Raw genomic sequence first — 21903 nt, 5'->3', positions numbered from 1 at the left:
GCTAACCTCTGTTACTCTCATGTGGATCTGAGTTAAGTTTGTTCAGTTAACAGAAGCAATTTAAGATTTACATTGGTACAGCTGAAATCAACAACTGCCCGAACATCACAAGGAATGTGAAGAGACATGCACAGAATCCCAAGGGATGTACCCAAAGTAAACTTGTGGCAGAACAGAATCTGTTCAGGATTTGGCAAGAAAAACCTCAGCCACTAGTGAACACAGTAAGCCAACAGCTGCTCAGAAGGCTAGGGAAATGGAAACTTCTGAATTATTACTAAGTGGCAATGGCAGTTTAGGCACTAGGCTACTAAAAAGGATGGTGCCTCAGTATCAACAAGCAGTGCTCAGGATCTCAGAAGTCTTGGTGCCTGTTCATAGATCACTGTTCATCTCCTCGGTCATCTTAGATATATCACTCTATCACCAGGTACCTCAATTTCTCCCACTGTAGGGACTTTTCTTCTTTCCTTTATAAAGGGTTACTAATGAAAGGCACTGCACAAGAATTATATTATTGATTACATGTTGCAGCCTGCTGCTCAGCTCCCCATTACTGAGATGCATTTCAAAGACAGGGTTTGTGCCAACCAATATGAGCATCTCAGGACCTTACCCCTTTATAAATTTGATAACAGTTATGACAGACAGAGTCATGGTGTATGGACAGTTACTTTCATGTTCTTCACACTCCCGTCCAAGGCAGTTTTATTGCATTATCATTGGCAGGGAAAAGAGGGGAAAAAAAAAAAAAGCATCTTTTATTCAGTGATCACGTATTCCTGCATAGCACAAATTCATGCCATGGTTTTAATAGCTTGTATGCTCCTGAAACACTGGGCACAGTAATTTAAAAATGTCTTTTCTCTCAGCCCCCTGCCTGAATATTAGAGCTAGTGGATTGGAATTGACTTTGTTCATAAGGACATTTTGCTGCTTTCAGAGGAAGAAGTTTTCAATTTTAAAAAAATGTAGGGTTTTATATTGAATGAATTAAAAATTAAAAGGGAGACAATGACAGGGGGAAAGCAGTACAGGGGCACGCAATCTTCAAGCTACCATTGTTTGAATAAAAAGTGAGGTGTGTAGTCAAAGCAGTGAGTCCATCTTACTGAGCACCTGCAACCTGGTTAGGAGAGAATCATCATCTGAGAAAGGGTTCATGCCAAGTCTTCTATTGCTGTTAATTAGATGGCATTGCTGCTGCTGGGACATTTTGTGCCATAAACAGTGGCATAAAAGCTGAGGTGAGGAAGGATAAGCTCAGCAGTACTTGAAGCTGGTATGGGCATCCCTTATACTCTGGCATACCATTTCACTACAGCTTCTGCATTCAGGTGCATTCTTCCCCAAACACCATGCTAGTGCTCTTTCCCTGGCAGTGTTTTGGGATATATCCTTTCCTGCCCGGTAGAAAACAAACAAAAACTTCTGTGTGTGTCCAAATCATAACATCTTTGAACTAGTTTTAAGTTCCTGGTGTAGGAGCCCATTTGTCACGTGTGTACAACGCCTTGCAATTGTCACAGAAAACCTCAAAAAGTTTTGTTCCACAGTGAAAGTCTTTTTTCTGCACTTGGTATCTTGTACACAGCTGCTGAGAATCTGTTTCTCTGAAATTCTGCAGATGAAAGCGTTGCAAATATTAATGATAGATTTTCTGGCTTTGCTGTAGTTTGCTGGACTTTTCACTGGACTCTTCGTTTTCTAATAAGCTCCTTGGAGTAGAGGAGATGATAAGCAGAAACCTAATTTATTTTCATCTTTTGATTGATTTCAGTCTTTCATCTTTCCTTATGAAGAAGAATCACAGATTTAGCTCTTTACCCCAAACTTTCTCAATCCAATTCACTTCATCCTCTTGATCACCATTTGTGTATGATTTCGCCTTCTGAATCTTCCCCTCTACCACCTACAAAACACTTGCTATGTTTCTATCTGAACAGACTCTTGCTGAGTTATTATTCTTCTCTGGCTCAAGTTGCTGTAACTTCTTTAGCCCTGTCCACATCACCACCTCTGAGTACATGCAGAAGTCAGCTGATATATTGCTTTAGATCCTTGTTCCAGCACTGGTAGCATCATTATTCCTTTCACTAATTCCTTTCTCCTTCACTGACTCAGCCTTGCCCATCCTGTATTTCCCAGCCATCCATGTGCTCTATCTACTTGCGCCTCACCTACCTACTTCGTTTTCTTACATGTAGTCAATGCCTGTCTCCTCTCTCCCTCTACTGGCACCAACATGCTATCCAACATGAAGCTGCCATGAACCCATGTTCTGCTCTCCCAATCCAGTCCTGCAGTACCTTCCATGAGCTACTCGTTGGTCTTCTTCCCATCTAGATTGTTCCTTAATAACTGCCCATGCAGATTCTCTCTATGAGAAATCAGTCCAGTAAGAAGGGTTAATGGCCATTGACAGACAGCAACATACTTATATTGAGATATCAAATAGGTAGACTTGTGTGGGAAGTCTACTTCCCTGAGTATGTATAGATAAGCACATATCTATGTGTGAATGCACATACAATACATTTATATGTTGCACGTGTTGCATGCATGTGAAATAAACTCACAGTAGAGGTAATAGTATTCAGTTCTGTGAAACAGCGAACACTGTACAGTCATATGAGGAAATGTCTGCCTCTGTTTCTGGGGGCAGACAGGCTTGGGTACAGTGCACACACAAGAGATCATGTACATATTTTACTCTGTGATAAAATTTCTAAAAACTGTCTAGAGGTGCTAAGAGGTGCTGAGAGTTATCATGCTAGAAATACGTTTCCAGAGGTAACTCAGGGAGTTTGTTGTAAAAGAGAGAGTCTTTTTTAGGGATGAAAGAGGGCATGCAAGTAGAAGAGAGGAGTGAGTGTGGGAGCAGGGAGAAGCATGAATTGATATTGACAGAGCAAGAATTGCACAGGGCATCAATAGTGAGGATGAAAAGCTTGAACTTGACAGTGATCTGAAGAGGTAGATGAGATATGTGTCAGGAGAAGTGAAAGATTTTAGAAGCCACATGCTTTGTATGAACTGGTGCAAGCTCAGAGACTAGAAGGCCATAGAGAAAGGGTCAGTCACTCAGGCAAGACTAACATGAAGTGCAACTCATTCAGCTGGTATAAATCAGCCTAAGTACACTGATTTCATTGAAGTCATGCTGATTTACACCAGCTAAGGATGTGTGCTTACAGATTTAATGCTCGTTTCCAAAAGGAAAGGTGTCTTATACAGGCATTTAAAGGATAAAGCAAAACGGGAGGAGGATGAAGAAGGAGAGAAGAGGGAAGGGACATTTAACAACATATTTTAACTCTGTTTTGTTCAGAAAATAACCCAGCTTCATTGTACTGTTATAGATTCTGCTGGTCACAGACAGTGATCATCAGTATTGTTACTGGGCAATTTAGAAATGTTCCAGCATTCGGAATATATATATCTTTTCCCCTCTTCTCTCCTTTTACCTTTTTATTCCTTGTGTCTGCGTCCCGTTTTGGGAGCACTAACTCTGCAGTTCTCCTGGTTCCTGCCAGGTCTGAATCTTAACGTCTTGCTGAATCCTTCTCCTGTTTTTGTCAGCTTACACTGAAGGCATGCATTGCTCCAGCAGTACTTGGCTGTGGCTCCAGCATTCATGTCTGTATTAAATTTCTAACAACTTAAACCACAACTGTTGAAACAGTTAGAAGTGGCAAGACAGAGTTCTGTTCTGTTCTTCTTTAAAAACCTCCACAGTATAGAATTTGATTAGTCTATGTTTTTAATGGCTGAAAATACTTTGTGCTTCTTTTTCACTTTGGAGGCCTCTACCAAATGCAACTAACCCTTGATAATACAGCAACTAGCTGGACTGAAACAGACTTCTCCTGTGGCATCAGCTCACCATAATGGCCATAGATGATTAAAAGGTGGACCCGTTCCTCTTACTGTGATTGCAGTGGAGCCACATGAAAGCCATGCAGTTTCCTAAGACAAGAAAAAAAAAGAAGTTTTCCTCTAAAGAAGTTGTGGAAAGTAGTTGTAATTGCTGTTATATTTTTTAGTGTTATTATTATTGTTTGTAATAGGAAAATACCTGAAGGCCAAAAGAGCACTGTTAAGCAGTACCACCATGTAGCTGCCCTGCTGTTGCTCTTCGTACCACACAACTTCTGTGCCCTGTGACTGGAGACACAGTACTGTGCTATGTGGGGCTTCAGCCTGCTACATGCAGCTGTTGTTATGCTTTCAGTATAAAATAACACACAGTTATTACCTCAGAGCACTTACAGCTGCAATACGTGAGACAGGCAAAATGGGAGAGGGATTGGCTATCGCCATTATTATTTGTGGAGAATCAAGCAAGAGGCTGTTACGTGACTCGTCCCGTGTCATCCAAGAAATCAGCATCAGAACTGGGGACTGAAATGAGATCTTGAGTCCCCTTGAATGCCTGAATTACAGGAACATGCCTTCCCCTCCGTTAGCCACCAAAAATCCATGATGTATAAACAGAATCAAAGGCATTGAGTTGTCAGGCTTAGAAGTATCTGTTTTTCCATGGAAACCTCTTTTCAGCAACAGCAAAGCTTTTGCACTCCCCATCATCTGAGCTGTCAGGGAGCTGTACTGTGCAAAACACCATAGCTGAGCAGCTGCCTTCTGGAGAAGACTGGTCCCACAGCCGGGCAGAACAGCCTAGTACAGGACAGTCCGGATGTAATTCTTCCAGCTCCATAATTTTTCACCGTGGTCATGCCAGAATCATAGCCTTGTTTTCTGTTGTCTGGCTGTTAGTGGTGATGTATGAATAAGTAAGAAAGACAGCTTCATTTTCATAAGCTAACTTGTGCCTTGAGTAACAGAGAGGGAGAGGAGTGCACTTAATCATAACTGCAGGGCCAGAGCAAAAAATAATGACAGAGCTTTTGCTGTTAGTCATGGTATTTTATTATAATAACTCTTAGAAAAAAGAAACAGGCAGCTCAGACTGCTGAACAATTCATATTTGTTACAGTAGCCACCATGTTCTCATTTGCTGAAAGAATAACTCAAATAACTCTGTTATGCTTGCCTTTTACAAAAGGCCAAGTTGGCAAGGAACTCTACTCCTTCTCCCCAGAAAATCTGAATTCAGGATCTGATATGATTAGAGGGGAGATGAGACCAATGAAAGTTTCTGCAGAGCTGTATGTGCCTCTTCACGGAGGCATGAAGAGTGGCAGAGGGACAGGTCAGGGCTGAGGGGTGGTCAGAGGACCATGGACAAGGAGAGTATTCATTATGCCTGTTCAACACCATGCATTGCTTTGGCTTGGCCTGCATTTTAATAACAGATCCTCCTGGATACAGTGTCAAGGCAAGTGCAAGACACGTAGGTTATCCGTGACAGCCAGCATGAATTCACCCAGGGCAAATCGTGTCTCAACAAACTGGTGGCCTTCTGTGACAGAGTGCCTGCATCGGTTGACAAGGGAAGGCTAACCAATGTCATCTACTTGGACTTCTTCAAGCCTTTGACATGGTCCCGCATGATATTGTGGCGTCCAAATTGGAGAGAGATGGATCTGAAGGGTGGGCCATTCAGTGCATAAGGAATTGGCTTGAAGGCTACACCCAGAGGGTGGTGGTCAATGACTCGAAGTCCGAGTGGAGGCTGGTAACTAGTGGTGTCCCTTAGGAGTCCATCTTGGGGCTGGTACTGTTTAATACCTTTATCAACAACATAGACAATGGGATCAAGTGCACCCTCAGCAAGTTTGCAGATGTCGCCAAGCTGAGTGGTGCAATTTATACAACAGAATGAAAGGATGCTATCCAAAGGGACCTGGACAAACTTGAGAAGTGGGCCCACGTGGACCTTATGAGGTTCAACAAGTCCAAATGGAAGGTGCTGTACCTGGTTTGGGGCAATCCCGGACATGAGCACAGACAGGGAGAAGAACTCATCTAGAGCAGCCCTGCAGAGAAGGCCTTGGAGGTTCTGGTGGACCAGAACATGAGCCAGCAGCGTGTGCTTGCAGCCCAGAAGGCCAACTGCATCTTGAACTGCATTGAAAAGGAGTAGCCAGCAGGTCAAGGGAGGTGTTACCTAATTGCAACCTTTTTAATGCTTGAAGGAGGCTTATAAAAAAGATGGAAAACAACTTTTTGCTTGGGCAGATAATGATAGGACAAGGGGAATGGTTTTAAACTGAAAGAAGGAAAATTTAGGTTAGATGTTAGAGGAAATTCTTCCCTCATGTCTTCTTCACTCATGTGAGACACTGGCACAGGTTGCCCAGAGAAGCTGTGGTTGCCCCATCCCTGGAGGTGTTCAAGATCAGGTTGGGCCAGGCCCTGGACAACATGATCTAGTAGGTGGCAGGGAGGTTGGAACTGGATGATCATGAAAGTCCCTTCCATCCCAAGCCATTCTATGATATGATTCTATGAACTTCACAATGCATTTGAAAAAAATAACCAAATTAAAGTTAATGAATTAACTGATACCCTACATGAATTAACCGATACACTAGACAGATTGATTTAAAAATGATGTTAATAAATGGATAAGAATTTTGAATGGAATATTTTTAGTTGTCCAAAATTGGATTGGCAAAATTTTATGATGTGTTTATTATTTTTTAAAATATATAGATTAATGATATATATTATACATCTGTATTATGTGTCAAATTGATGTTACTGAAATGAGTGGGGTTGTACATTTAGATATGGTTATTTTGATATTTTTGAATCAAAATATTTTGGGACCTCTTTTCCAGTGATTTTTTTCTGAATTTCATTTTTTTATACTGACTCAGAATGAAAAACTGATAATAATAGTAAAATGCGGAACCATCACAATTGCAGCTGCAGTTCTGTTTTTCTCATCATTTCTGCCCTACGTTGAAGTCGTAAAGACGATGTAAAGGGAAAAAAAATAAAATAAATTCTTCTTTGGCAGAGCAAGAAACACTATTCCAGGCTAGGAACAATATTTATTTATTTATTTATTTATTTATTTATATATATATATATATACACACACACACACACATATATATATAACTAGAAAAAATACTAAATGTATCTTCATAACTTCTTCCAAGGTGGCTTGGGAGACAAGCCATCTCATCTGCCTAGTAGATTTTTAGACACCAGCGGGAGTTAAAAAAGACTGACAAGCTGTGTACTACACTGCCCTAGGACAGTACCTGAACATGTATGGATTCCCAGGCCATTGCAAAATCAAATTAAAAAGTGTTAGCTAACACATCTAATTTTGTATTTGTGGCAAGCTAAAAGGGCATGTACAGACAGTTATTCCAGCTCAGTTGATGCAGAGTAAGTTACATTATCTGATCCATGTATCTAAGCCCTGAAGCTTATACAATGTTAATTGCTGCCTTCATCCGTGTCCCATATCAAACCTCCAGGAATACTGGTGAGAGCAGGATTTGTTCTGGTGTCTTCAAAAATAAAGGGGAAAAGGGTAAGGAAACAATAAAACTACAATAAATGCATGCAAACATAATTTCCTAAGCTTTTTCAGTTTATCTTAGCCTGAAAAATAATAACTGAAAAGTAAGTCAGGGGCACATTGTCAGAACTGAGATTCTTGACTGGTAGGTGGGAAAGCAAAACCATTAACAAACAGCAAGGTTTGTTCATTTCTTATTATTCATCAGTTTGAAGGCTGAACTCTGTGACTTGTTGGGAAATGCATGGGGCTAAAATAATGAAAGCAGATTGATGTTCCCTGGTAAGGAAGTTTAGTATCTGCTTCTTGCAAATGGAATTCTAGCGTTTCTTTTGATGTTAGTGGTACTATCCTCATAAGGATCTGCAGACTGCTGAGTTGTGAAATGTGCTGTTAGAGTATGGGCAGGGTCACTCTATTCCTACCAGCTGTGCCAATCCATTCCAGCCCAGACGCACCTGTATTTTTTATTGTTTTTCTCATCCTTTACTAACCGTGGTAGCTCCTTATTTTGATTTATTCTACCTTATCTGTAAGGGAGTGGTTATAAAGAACACACAGCCTTCCAGCACAGAATCAACAAGTGTTAGTTTAAATTGTGCCCTTCGGCCTTTTTTAGCTAAGACTTGTATCAATCAGTTGAGACTCTTTTCCTATTTCCTTGCAATATATGGCTCATGGGGCCTCATTTGCTGTCCAGTGTGTTCTATGAGTCCCACAGGTTGAGAGATGCTACGGTTTATTTGTATGGAGAAAGAACACATACACTTTTCAACATCTGCTTAGGATATATCTGCTTCTAACTTGTAATTCACCTCATTCTCTTACGCACTGCACTCTGTTAATATTACCAGTTTTCAGTAGCACCAGAGGGGTGATAATGTATGGTAGTCTTTTTTATGATCCTTTCCCTCTCCCCCAGATTTTCCACCTTCTTAAAAAACTGTTCATGGAGTTTAATATGGAAAAGGAAATAAAAAATATACAATGGAAAAGGAGAGACATCATTGGAAAATGAGGGCTGGTGAGGACTGGCATGTTGTGATTAGGATGGAGTAGGCTGAACCTGAACAGTGGTGTAGAATGGACTTGGTAATCCCTCAAGGTTATTTCTAGATTGATTTCCGTTCGCTCATTAAATGCTGTTGTAATGTGCAGTTCTGATTTATTTGTTATATGCATTGGCCACTCACTGCTGCTCACATTCTTTGAAATAGAATCAAGATACACGAGGCTTACTGGCATCCCACTGAGCTGGGTACCACAGGAGACTAACAGTCACCTGGTCTACGCTTATGCCATCCTAGCTAATCTTGAATAAATAACTTCTGTCTTTGTGTCTTGCTTCTCAGACCAGTCTTGTTTTGGGCCATACTGATTTTTATTTTTATTTTTTGTAATACATCTGTGGTCCTATATAGCCAACATGGGATGATAATTTAATGCTTTCAGTGCACTGCTGTGGCCATACACACAGTTTTATGAGCATAGCTGGGACTTGAAAATGTATTTTCAGAGCATGATATTTAATTGCTTTCCAAAAAGGTTGAAAAAACATTTCCTGTCTTAGTCATAGTGCCCACACTGAGTGGGTCCCTTGGTCAAAACACTAGTCCCTTTCCTTCCTTTGACTAGATCCAAATGCAGTTTTCCCTTTCCCTCCATCCTCCGTCACCAGAGCATCATTTCAATCACTTGTCTTATTTACATTTCATACAGCACATTTCAGGATAGATAATTAAGTCCTTATCTATACAAACATTCACTTTTCAGTTGATTTTTAAGCAGTACAAACCTTCTAGACACATTTGATTTAAAGCACGTTTTACTCTAGCTGAAACCAGCTGCTAATCAATGTAAGCTAAACCAAAATAAGCCCATTTAAAACTGAAATCATAATTCCTGTGCAGCATTCCACATAGGCTTACCTAAATGACTTTTAAATTAATCTCTTAAATTAAAACAGTGCAACTTATGTAGGTAAACCCTTACAATCCATTTGTTTCCTGAGCCAAAGGGATCTCTTGTGACTGAGAAAAAAAACTGGAACCAGTCAGGGGGCGAGAGGGGAGAGCATGGGAAGAGGATAATTTGTTATACTGAGCCTTGCTCTTCTATTATATTATCTCCATCAGAGTTTAAACAGATCTTCATATTAGATGATCATTTTACCAACACTTACTTCTCACTAGGAGGATTCTCTATCATTGTATTCCAAAATCAAGCAGCATTCATATTTGTCTGGGTGATATATTTTTGTCAGCATGACAAAGGTTCCCACAGTGTTTAATTACTCAGACTAGCCAGGGGAAAAGGAAAGAAATGAGCCATGCTGAGTTTGCTGTGCCAGGATTGCTTTCTGTTACATAAGCAGGCATCTTCCTAATGCATGAAAGGAAGGCAGCTTCAGAACTGCTGTCTTCTGTTTCCACTGCCTGTCCCTCTCCAGATTTTGTGTGTGTTTTCCATTGACTGACTGTCTTTTGTCTAATGATCTGCTTGCAATTTTGCTCATTTCCAGGGCAGCAGGTTCTTGGCTTGGTGGAGAACCAGAGTGACTGGTATTTGGGCAACCTCTGGAAGAATCATCGGCCTTGGCCAGCACTTGGGAGGGGCTACAACACAGGTACGCCCAGAGAGTTTTCTTTGAATTAACATTTGCATCAAGCGTGGAATCAATCCCCTGGTACAGAGAGAATAAGATGTGGTAACGCACACCTCCCTTCCTAACCTACTGCAAAATTTGCCATTGAAAGCAGTAAAAATAATGCAGTATGATAAATGTTGGAGTTTCTGCTCCAGTGCTACTCCGATGGGAATATGTTCCCTCTCTAAATGGTCTAAAGGGAGATTGTATGGTATCCTTTGAGGAAAGAGTTTTTCAGCAGTCTGGCACATCCTTAGCACATCTACAACATTTCTGTTCATGATGAAGCATACATAGACCCAGCAAGAGGGAAAGAATCAAGGCTCATTTTCTGTAGAGAGGTAAATGGTATCACAAAATGTCAGCCCAATAAAGATATATCTCCCGCAGGATGGCAACAGGGTCATAATTGTCCTAATAAAATGCAAACTACTGCCCATCAATTTCTGCTGCCATGAGAAAGGAATAAAGGCACTAGATCAGAGAATGTGTTAGATTACAAGAGACAGGCCTTCCCACTGATTTGTGTTTGGTATGTGAGAAAACATACCAGGTGCATAAAGAACACACACATACATCTAAATCATTTTGATGCTAGACTTTACATGCTGATGCAGTGAGTTAGGTTCCCTCTCTATTTGTAATAACAGGGCAGAACAGATGGTAAAGCCTACATTTAGAAAAGATGAGTCCATTTAAATATCCCTGCACTATCAGAAAATGATTCACCGTAATAGTGGTTTTGCTTTTCAGAAATATATTGGATTGAATTAAACAGACTTACTAGGAAAAGGATTGCATATAGTTGGGTCACTTATATTTCTGTATTCATTTATATATTTGGGGGAGTTATGCCAGTTTTTGTGTTTTGTTGTTTTTTTTTATTTATTTCAGCTTCTGCAAGGCATCTCTGTTCTATGACAATGTTCAAAAGAGTAGCTTAACAGAACACAGGCAGATAAGGATATAAGATTTTGGCAAAAGAGGTTTGTTTCCTGGTTCTCTACTCGCCAGAGCAGAACTACATATATAAATTCTTGGTCTGCCCCCACCCTGCGAAAACAAGAGACAGTATTAAGTTTCAAGGATTTGTCCTGGAACGTGAAAGCTTATATTCTTTGTACCCAAACTCGGCAATGTCAATTCTGTTCAGTGTTACACCACAAAGCAGTGTCTTTTGTTCTACTGAGAGATTACCAGCTCTTACAGTTACTTTCTTTCTCATTTTTGGTTTTTCTTTTCTGCCATTTTAATGTTGGCAGAGAGAAATGTGGCACACCCACATAACATTAGGCTGACCCAAAAGTGTATGGCATGTAGTATCTAAAATGCAACTACTTAAGTAAAAATGCTGTAAAAGTTCAGTTTATATTATCTTAACTTACTGATCCAAATGCTTTATAGCGTTGCCAACTGTCATTGCATCAAAAAAGTCTTCTTCTAGAAGCAAAAATAATTGAATGTCTGTAATCTTTCACATATATGGCATGTGTTCATTCTCAGCATGTGTAAATACAGAGCTACCAGGCCATGCATAATCCTGACCATGATTTTAGTCTGCCCACAGTTACTTTCCTCAGACAATTCACATATAGTTATAATAACTTCCTTTCTTTCCGGAAAGAAAAACATAAGGTAGATAATGAATGGGAAATTGACAGGTGGTTATGGTAAGTGGAATGACATTTTTTCAAGTACATGGAACAAGAGGTCAGTGAGGGAAGCAGTGCAATTTCTGAGAGGCAGCAAACGATGTTACAAACAGAATGAGCATCATTTACTTTTTTTTTTTTTTTTTAATTGAATTCATTTTTTGCCTCAGTAATCTAGCAGAGATTGGAGGTATAAATCTCTCAAGAAAGAAGAAATACCAAAAGAAACTGTAGCTTGTTTGATGTGTTCCGCAAATTAAAATAATTGACACTGGGGACAACACTGTGGCCAAGGAGGATTCAGAAAACTAAAAGGGGGGAGACAATAACTCTAAGCAAAACACTCAAGACAGTGGGCCAGGAAAAGAATGACTTAGAGATTCAGGTGCTTAGAGTCACACTTGGAGTCAAACTTGGGAACCTGGGTCCCCAAAACCCTGAACCTTTAATGGGCTAAACAAATTCAGATGAGAGGGAAGTGATCAGACGGATGTTGCTCTTGCTCTTGTAAGTATATTTATTACAGTCATAGAATACAATTGTAAGAAAAGATATTTTTACGTGAGCCTTTTTAGCCAGACTCAATCTTGGCACGTTTGATGCAGGAGCACCCCTCCGAGTCATTTTTTTCCCACTTCTTCCTCCCTGTTTCTAAAGCAAATAATTTATCATTCACTTCCACTTTTCTATGCTTGAAGCCACTCTGGACAACATACAGGCTGGGGAGTCCCAGAAGGCAGGTGCATTAATGCTAAAGGTGTGTTTGTTCCTTCTCCACTAGCTCCTTAAACCCAGCAAGCTTATGCATTCTTCTGTTACAGTGTGCCCAGGCCAGACCTCCAGCCCATACAGATTTTCAAGGAAAGGGTGGTGTTTTTTTCAGCTGGTTTTAACCCTTCTTCTTCATTTGCACAAGTCGTATTTTAGTCTGTGATAATACAATCTTAGGAAAAGCAGACCAAACTAAAGTCAGTTCAGTGACAATTTAATTTCTGTTTAAAATGTTCTTAGTTAGACCCATCCATTATTTGGACAGCATTCACTTCCCCGAGCCATTTTAAATACCTTCTGTACCACAAAGGTACACAGGTTTTTTTCTGTACTTCATTGGTCAAAGCTCAGTAAGCTACTTAATGAAATACTTTTTATATGACATCTGCTCTATTTTCTTTGTCTACACTGAGATTAACTCTTACAGAATCCTCATGCATTAGTTAAAGCATGCTTTTCTCCATGAAATCTATATTGTCTTTCACTGACTATACTGTGCTTTCAAAAGTATTGCTTGAGCTGCAGGAGGTTTTTCCTCTTTACAGATGTTAAACTGACAGCTCCAGAATTGCTCTGTATGGTTTGATGTTCATTTCTGGAGTAGCAGTCATTCTAGTCCTCCGAAAAATATCTTGTCAAAGAAATTTTCAACAACAACAACAAAACAGCTTTTAGTACTTTGCTCCACCATGATGGAAAGTATAATGCAGACAAAGTACTAAAAGCATTATACTTTCCATCATGGTGGAGCATAGCTTTTAAGAGCAGTTTCTGGCAACACCGTTGTCATGATTTCGGGCCACTTCCCAGCTGGTGTACATCACCCCTAGCTTTCCTGCCTTGGTGCAGTGAGGCCAGATTACAACAGCTGAGAATCCCATCCCGAGCCTCTCAGAGGAGCTGCAGAGTGGATCAGACTAAATTGTACGAGGCAATGTATTCAGGGCAGTTTTCAAGACCCGGGAGAATTTAGTCTCTTGACAATAATGTCTGCTATTATTGAGATAGCTCAGAATTCATTTTCAGTCGTACCGCAGCATGGGAACCATTTCTCAGAGTGACCCTTTCATCTGTGGGGTCTGTTAAGTTCTTACTGGAACAGGCAATATGAAAATTAATGCCAGAACAGAACAAGATGATCAATGGTAAACTGAGGAAAGGACAAGCACCTAAAAAGCTGGGGCAGTGCTGCCGGTGAGGTTGTCAGGAAAGCTAAAGAGCCTCAGGCTCAAACTGTTTTCTGTGTTAACGTTTCAGTTATCACTGGAAACGTAGCTCTGCTGCTTCCGCTACTGTTTTCTGATCCAAAGTTTTTTCTTATGTTTTCTGTGTCAGAGAACACGTCTTGCTCTGAACCAAGGACTGATTAGGGACTTCCCTGTCTAGAAACATGAGCTTGTTTATCCTGAGACAACCCAATTCTGTGCTCTAAAATCAGAGTGCTAGGGCAATCACTGTGCTAGGGAACATTTGTATAATCTTTGGCCCTGGGCATTTCAGACTTCTAGACCACAGAAGCCCATCTTGAGGATTTGAGGCTCATCTAAAATACACTGCCTTGGTGGAACTGTTAGGTACTGTAAGGAGTCTCAACAGCTTGAGCTTAAGATTCCTGCTCCCACGCTGAGATGTCACATTACCAGATTTGTGGATTGAGAACAGAAGGGAATGGCTAGCACCTAACAACTTCCTGCCTCCGTGTGCCTTGTGTATTATTACTTCCATGTTTCTAATGACGGGAAGGAAGCTAGAACCAACCTCTTTCCTTAATTATTTGCCTGAAAAAAGGACCTGTGAAGAATGAATTAGAAGCAGGAAGCATATGTTATATCATTTTTGCAGAACGAAGAATAAAGGCAAGTGTAGGGCAGATTGTTTATATAAGATTGCACTGTTTCTCATCTTGTGCTTCTTGATGGTATTGTGCATCTTCAGTGCAGAAAGCAAATGACTAGCAAAGCAATGCAAAGTGGGGGGGTGGTCATGGCACAGTCTGTGAACCTGGTCTGGAAACATGGTAACTGCTTTCATCTGAAATATGCACCCTTCTGCTCATGACAATATAATAATGGATCTGATGGTAGATAGTACAGAGTACTTCTAATTTAACTAAACTCTTCTGCTTTTCAGAATCACTCACAGTTAATGTTTTAAATAGTAATTGTTGCCTAATTCTGTATAGATCTGTTACTGAAATGCCTTTTTTTATTGGGATGAGTCAGAATTCCATGAGAACCACCTGAATATAGCAGTAATTTGCAAATTAGCTTCCATAGATTCTGACTCAAACTAATGCTTTTCTCCATGGGGTACAGACAGGAATATAGTGGTTGTGTGAAAGATGTGATTTTTCAGAATTGTCTCAGTGAATAAGTTGGATAACTCATCAATTATAGAAATTTTAAGTACCTGCTATGGGGGCCTAACTTAGTTCAGCCATGCCCTCTATAAAGACCATTGCCACACTTGGTACCCTTAGGTTTGGTTCTAAGTACAAGAGCCTTTGAAAATAAATGCAAAAAGCATTTTAATGAGGAAGAGGAAGGAAGGAAGAAAAGAAGGAAGGAGAGATGAGGAAGGATACTTCCAACAGCAATGTCAAGGCAAAAAGTAACACTCTTCACCTACTCAGATTCACACTATACCAGGTTTTTGGATTAGATTATTTCTTCTTTAAGAAACTGTGAGCTCATTCAGCAAATATTGTTATCAGTGCAAAGCATACTTACAGACGTGCTTTATAATGCACAAAAATATATTTGGGGTACAGGTGTCATACACATTATACAGATAGTAAATGAGGAGGTGACAATACACTGTTGATTTTAGGTGCAACACGAGAAACTCGGTCTGTTTCTGTCAATGGTGGAAAGCTAAAATGACAATTCTGCTTCTGAAGACCACATCCCTATATCATTGTTGGCTATAATCTGTAGCTTCCACTTAAAAATAATCTATCTAAAAGCTGACTACCCTCAGAGAATAGCTTCCTTTCCAGTCTTTCTAACACGGTTTCTAAAGCATGTGATGTTCTGAGAACTTGTTTACAGCACGCTTGACATTTCTGAAATGCGGGTCAATATGTATTTGATTTTGAAAAATGGTGCCTCTTGTTTGAGAGGCCTATCCACGTAATAATGGCATTGCTGTGACTGAATTAGTCTTCTGTTCATTGCATTCTCTGAGATACATGCCCTGCTCCTTGGCAATTGAATCTATCAGGCCATGCAGTAACTGCCTTTTTTTTAAAACACCTTTGTTTGAAACAGTGACAACTTTCATCTCCTAAGAAACCTGTGCTAAAGAAATAACAGCATTCATACTGTGTATACCACATTCCAGTTTCCATTGTGCTGAAACAAATAAAAAGTATATCCTTCTAGGTGATTAAATCATCCACTTTGGGGGATTTTTACTGGTCTCACCTGAGTTCATAATGTATATCTCCAGGTAATGTATGTAAATAGGACATATATGTGTACTGTTGCAATCTACTGATTTAAAGAATCATTGTGAAGTGTGATATTTTTAGTTTGATAAAGACAGTTCTTTATGTGGACATACGTAATTTGATGAGCAATTATGTTGTCCAGCACTCTGAAATGCCCTTTCTTCATTGTAGTTGGACCATCATTAGCAGGTTAAATTTAGATGAAAGATTTGCACATAAAAGCTCGGTAGAGGCATCCAGGTGCCTAAACTGAGAACAAAAACTTCTATTATATGTCAGCAGAACCCCAGACAAATGCACAGTAATAGTAAAACCAGTACTTTGTCTTCTGAAGTCCAAGTTCACTTTCCAGCTTCTCATTGTGCTCATAAAGGTGACTGTGTAAAGACATTTCTTTTTGCAGATGCAGAAACAGAGGTTTTAGCCAAAGTCTCAAAGCAAAGACAGAGGCGTTACTGTTGGTCTCTGTCTTTGGATTTTTAATGGGTAGTGTAGTGTCTGTCACAGGTAGAGTGACTTAAGATGGCTTTCTACACAGATGTCTTTCTACACCCTTGTGTAGAGAGTGCCAACAAAAAATACTTGAATGTGATCATAGTCAGATCACTCTCTTAGGTGCTACAGGCTACAGAAATTACTATGATTTAACTATTTTAATGGCTAAGCAAGCTAGGTTCAGGACAGATCCTTGCTTTTTAAAAACAGTCTTCAGTATGTGAGGAAATCAAGAGACTTTATACTTCTTGAGTTGGAGATGTTCTAAGAAAGAAGAGCCTGCAAAATTTAGTTGACGCTAAGATCTCGAAAGCAGCAGCAGCTCACTTCTTTCTTTTCCTCACTGTCTTATGTTCAGCCACATTCTAGTTTAAACTGTTCTTGCTGTAGCTCCTCAACTTATCCCTCTTCCACTTGTCTGTGTCAAGCTAAGCTGAGGGGAAGACAGAAGCGCTGCGATAGGTAGTTTCTACACTCTTGTTTCAAGGCCTTAGAAGAGGAGGTGAAAAGAAAGTTTTCCCAAATAGGATCATAGAATCATCGGCAGTTTAGGCCAGAAAGGATCTCCAGGGGTCTTCTGGTCTTTTTTCCCACCAAAAGCTGACTTGGGTTGCTCAGTGCCTTTCCAGTTTGAGTTTTTAATATTGTTAAGGATGAAAATTCCACAACCTCTCAAGACAACCTATTCATGTATTTGAGTACTGTCATGGTGTGAAAAGTCAACAATCAACATTTTTTTTTTCCTAATAGATCATCGGGATTTCCCTTGCTGCAATTTGTGTCAGTTGCCTCTCGTCCTGTTTCTGTGCATCTCTTAGAAGAGTTTGGTTCCATTAAGTAGTTTCTAGACAGCAATAAAATCTTCCCTTAGCCTTCTCTTCTGCAGGCTGAACAAGCCCATTTCTCTCCTCATACATCACGTACTCCAGGCTCCTGGCTGTTTCAGTTATTTTCAGCTGGACTCGCTCCAACATGTCAGTATCTTTATTTGATTGCAGAATCCAAAAGAGTACTTCAGATGTGATGGTCTTACAGGTGCTGAATAAAGAGTGGTAATCACTTCCATTGACCTGCTCTCTACATCGTTGCTATCATAGCCCAGTATGTGGTTGGTTGCCTTTGCCACAAGGTCACACTGCTGGCTCATGTTCAGCTTGATGTCCACCAAGACCCCTAGGACTCCTGCAAAGGTTCTTTCTATCCAGTTGGCCTCCAGCCCATACTGTCTGTTCAGAAATAGTTCTGTACAGGACTTTCTGTTAACTCTATGTAGTTTAGCCCACTTGTCCAGCCTCTCAAGGTCCCTCTGAATAGCAGCCCTGTCCCCAGTTGGTCTCAATGTGTGCTGTTGCTGAGGTTGCATTCTAGCTCATCTCCTGCTCATTAATCAAGAAGTTAAACAGAATCAGCTCCAGGATCAACTCTTGTGGAATGGTACTTGTAACTGGTGACCACCTGAGTGTTTTATTGCTATATTTTTTTCATTATATTACACAACCCCCTGAAATTACCAGTCCAAATTACTTTCTGCTCACCTTATAGTCCACCTATGCAAGCTGTACTTCACCACTTCATCTGTGAGAATGGTAAAAAGTTCCACATACATTATCTCCTTAAACAAATGCATTGCTGTGTCTCTGTTGTGAACGTAATCCTGTCACTCTACTATTAAAAGAGAAATGGTTGTGGAGGAAGGATTGACCTGCGGCTGACCTCTAGGTGAAACCATTGCGTAAAGTACATTGTGTTTCTGTGTTTTGTTTTTTTGTTGTTGTTGTCTGTTTGTTTGTTGTTTTTTTTTTTTAAAAAAAGCTGTTTAATCTTAGCAGCATGTTCATTCTGTGCTGTTTTCCTTCCTCTAATCCACTTTTTAGGACATTTTATTCATCATAAACCTAATCCAGTCAATGAACTGTCCATTAAGAGAAGAAGAAAAAAAAGAAAAGAAAAAAAATAAGTCTGGTTGCTTCTGAATGCAAAGCCCCAAATACATTGTCATGTAACTATTAGGAAATACCTGAGAGACCATTCAATTCATGGGCCACATTTCTTCCTCTGTTGCTCAGAACACCTGACCAAGAAAACATGTGAATGCTTCTTAGTCATTGTGTCCATCCCTACAATTAAGCTTGTGGACTATCATTAATATTAGAAGCCAGCCAAGATAATTATCACCCATGCAGGGTGCATTTTTCCTCCTGTCATATCCAAAGTTGAAAATTTTTGACGCCTCAGCCCAGGTTAAATGCGATGCTTTGAGAAGATTAAAAACAAACAAACAAAATTAAAGCGATGTTCCTTGTAAACTTTCATTTTTTGCTGCATACCAAGGAAGAAAAAAAAAAACATGGATAAGCATCATGGATAAGGTCTGTATCTGATATAAATGCCTGACTCCTGAGTTAAATAGACTTAAGCTGATTTACAGGAGTTGAGGATAAAGAAACAGATTATTTTTCTTTTAAAGGTGAGTGATTCTGTGGTGCACAGTCCAAGACAGATTAGTTTTGGAAGATGTTCTTGCTTTCATCAGGGCAAATGCTTGGCAAATCCTAGCAAACTTTTTCAGTTTTTATGCATGGGAATAAGCTTTCTGTGTGATCCCTTCCAAACATGCATGCACATGGGAGAACAACAAATGCAACAACCGGACCTCCTACGTAATAAGCCTGTGTGGTCTGTACTATCCTGTGATTCATCTTCAGGGCAGCTCACACAAAGTGTAATTACTCATAAAAAAATGGAGACATACAATGGAGAAATGCATGAGAATAAGTCTAAGATGGGTAATCAGCTGAACATAAGTTCCGGGTTTAATACAGTTGTCTTTGTGTGCAAAGTACTTTGTGTGATCATCAGAAGTATAAACACAAACATTTGAAGTATGAGTACAGTTGATATTTTCTTGTTGTTGTATTGGGTATAGGCTTTTTGCTCCACTTTTGCATACTGGATGTCTGCACTGCCAGATAATTTAGCTCCCTAGTTCACTCTTAAATCTTGGCTCCCTGGTCATCTACAGGGCACAGAAATTAGTTGGCATCCTGTCTCTCTTAGGCAGCAACCTGGCTTCCTTCAGGAAAAAAAAAAAAACAAAAAACTATTGAGTGGAATTTGGTGATAGTTCACTCCAGATAATATTTTTAGAAGGTAGTATGGATGGGACTATACCGCGATTGTGTCCTCTTTCCAGCCCTTCAATGCTGCATCAGGAGACTCTGATACTCCCAAATGCCCTGATGACACTCTCCAATGCACGCAACATAGACCCTCAGTTCAACGCTAAAAAATCCCCAATCTAGAGGACTGTAACACAGTTCTCACGTTATTTGTAAATGCAAACAGAAAATAAATGTTATGTCTAAAAACTGAAAGAATGGTAGGTCCTTAAAGACAAGTCTATGCAGTATGAATGTCACCAACCTGCTGAAGAAAGAGCAAGACCCTGAACAGGTATTTGTTCAAACACTCCATAGTCTTTGACCTGGGAGCTAGGGATCTCTTCTTGGAGTGAATGTATTTTAAAAGGTAGATCTAGTCACTTGTCCACGTCTAATCTCCACAGGTCAAAGAGGGGTACTTATAAATTAACAAACTTCAAAGAAAATACTGAAAAACTTTCTATAAAGTTGAGAAAAATGGCTCCAGGAGCTTTTCTCAGAGAGGGTCAAGGGATAGCTAGATCATAGCTTATAAGTATCTGCAGGAGAAAGTGACGTGTTAATAGAGGGCTTGCCAATTCAGCAAAGGTTCAGCAAGATCAAATGGCTGCTGGTCTGAAGACCTGTACAAATCAGAAATCAGGGATATATCTTTCATTAGGATAATTAAGCACTGGAATAAGTTAGCAAAGTTTGTGACAGATTATCCATTGTTGGAAATTTTAAATCAAGACAGTGTTTTTCTAGAATTTATGCTCTAGTTAAAGCACAAATTGATTTTGAAAAATCCTGTGGCCTCTATTTTGCAACAGCTAAGAATTATCCTTTCTGACTTTATCACTTAAATATGTACTTAACCAGGACTTCTTTCCTCTTGATTAAAGTCACCTAAACACCCAAGCAAATGAAAGCATGGGTGATTTGCTGTGTAAGAGCTTACTGTATTTTTAGTATTGGAGAGAGATAAAATTCTTTAAAACTCGGTTAAAAAAAATTACATTTTCCCCATGTAATTTTTTTTAAGTCTCACAATTCAAAATGCATTATCATAAGGTATGTACCTGACCATCTTTCTCTTAGAAACAGCTTTTGGCACCTCCATCATGACCCTAGACATGTACAGAGATACACACCGAGTAGCTGTTTGGTGCTTCTGTGTGGCAGTGACATGAGATGCTTACAACCTTAAGACAGCTCTCCTCTGCTCCATTCAAATTGATCATTGCCCTTCTGCTACAGCATGGAGAAGCTGAAACCTCCCTCATTCCCTTTGCTTGTCTGAAGTTACAACGTGTTAACTGAGATTTACAGCTTATGGATTTTTTTCTGATCAAAAACTTTCCCAATCATCTTTCAGATTTCTTTCAGATTTGAATTTAATGTTGTTGGTTTTTTTTGCTGTTTTTCTTTTCCGTTTCTCTTGGAAGCCATCTCTCTAGCTGACCAACTGACAAGTCGCTGGCATTTTTGCTGTCCACTGCCTTTGTAATGTAATCTCAGCACCTTCACAAGGACTGTGGAGCACAAAGGCTATAAGAAAACTGAGGAGCTTTTCCAAGCCCATGTAAGGAGCTTCATCACAGATGGTTGTCATCTCCTACTGCTCTTTGCACGAGGTTCAGAAAACATAGGGAACCAAGAAAGATTACTGCTGTTACTGTCTCCTGTGAAGCCCAAATCAGGCAGAGCCACTGGGAAGAACTCTTACTTCCCTTTTTGATTTTGCTAATATTTGTTCCTTTTGGCAGGCTTGTTTTCCACTATAGAATTTAGGAAAAGATGATCAGCAATTTAGGCATGGAAATTTTATCACTTTGCATTGCATTGGATTTATGCAAGAGAAGGCCAATTCCTTCAAGACTGGAAACAGTTTTTCTTTGCTGACCTATGAGATACCTGTAGAATCGTTACTTCTCTTCATATGTCTCTAGAAGATAGGAAGGGAAGATGTCACCTGTCATGTAGACATCCTAAAAGTCTTATGGCTCATGTCTCCTCTTGTATAGACCCTTTAGAATCTGAATCAAGGAGTTTTGTTGTTTGTTTGTTTGTTTTTCTGTGGAAGTCTTTGAGACTTAAGAAAGTTACAAATTTCCCTCTGAAATAGAAGTCATTAAGAGAAGATGAGTTTACAAAGCATGTATATCTTTATCAAATTACTCGGAAAGAATGGCACCTCAACAATAGGAAAACATTTAGAGAACCAGAAAGTTCAGAGCTACAGTCAGTAGCTCTATATGAGGACAGAATCATGCTCCGGTATATCCCACATCTTCCCT

The 21903-nt window shown here is 39.8% G+C and overlaps 1 protein-coding gene across 2 annotated transcripts in view; it reads left to right on the top strand.

Moving 5' to 3' along the window:
- LARGE1 (LARGE xylosyl- and glucuronyltransferase 1) overlaps positions 1–21903 on the top strand; it is a 282272-nt gene that overhangs the window by 206076 nt on the left and 54293 nt on the right. For both annotated transcript variants that reach the window (XM_068664913.1, XM_068664920.1), the window contains one exon: positions 9969–10073. In XM_068664913.1, coding sequence (XP_068521014.1) covers positions 9969–10073 — 105 coding nt within the window. The remainder of the gene's footprint in view (positions 1–9968; positions 10074–21903) is intronic.

Source organism: Anas acuta, chromosome 1 (assembly GCF_963932015.1).
Source record: "Anas acuta chromosome 1, bAnaAcu1.1, whole genome shotgun sequence".
Classification (NCBI taxonomy): domain Eukaryota; kingdom Metazoa; phylum Chordata; class Aves; order Anseriformes; family Anatidae; genus Anas; species Anas acuta.
This window is presented reverse-complemented; position numbering and strand designations above follow the sequence as displayed.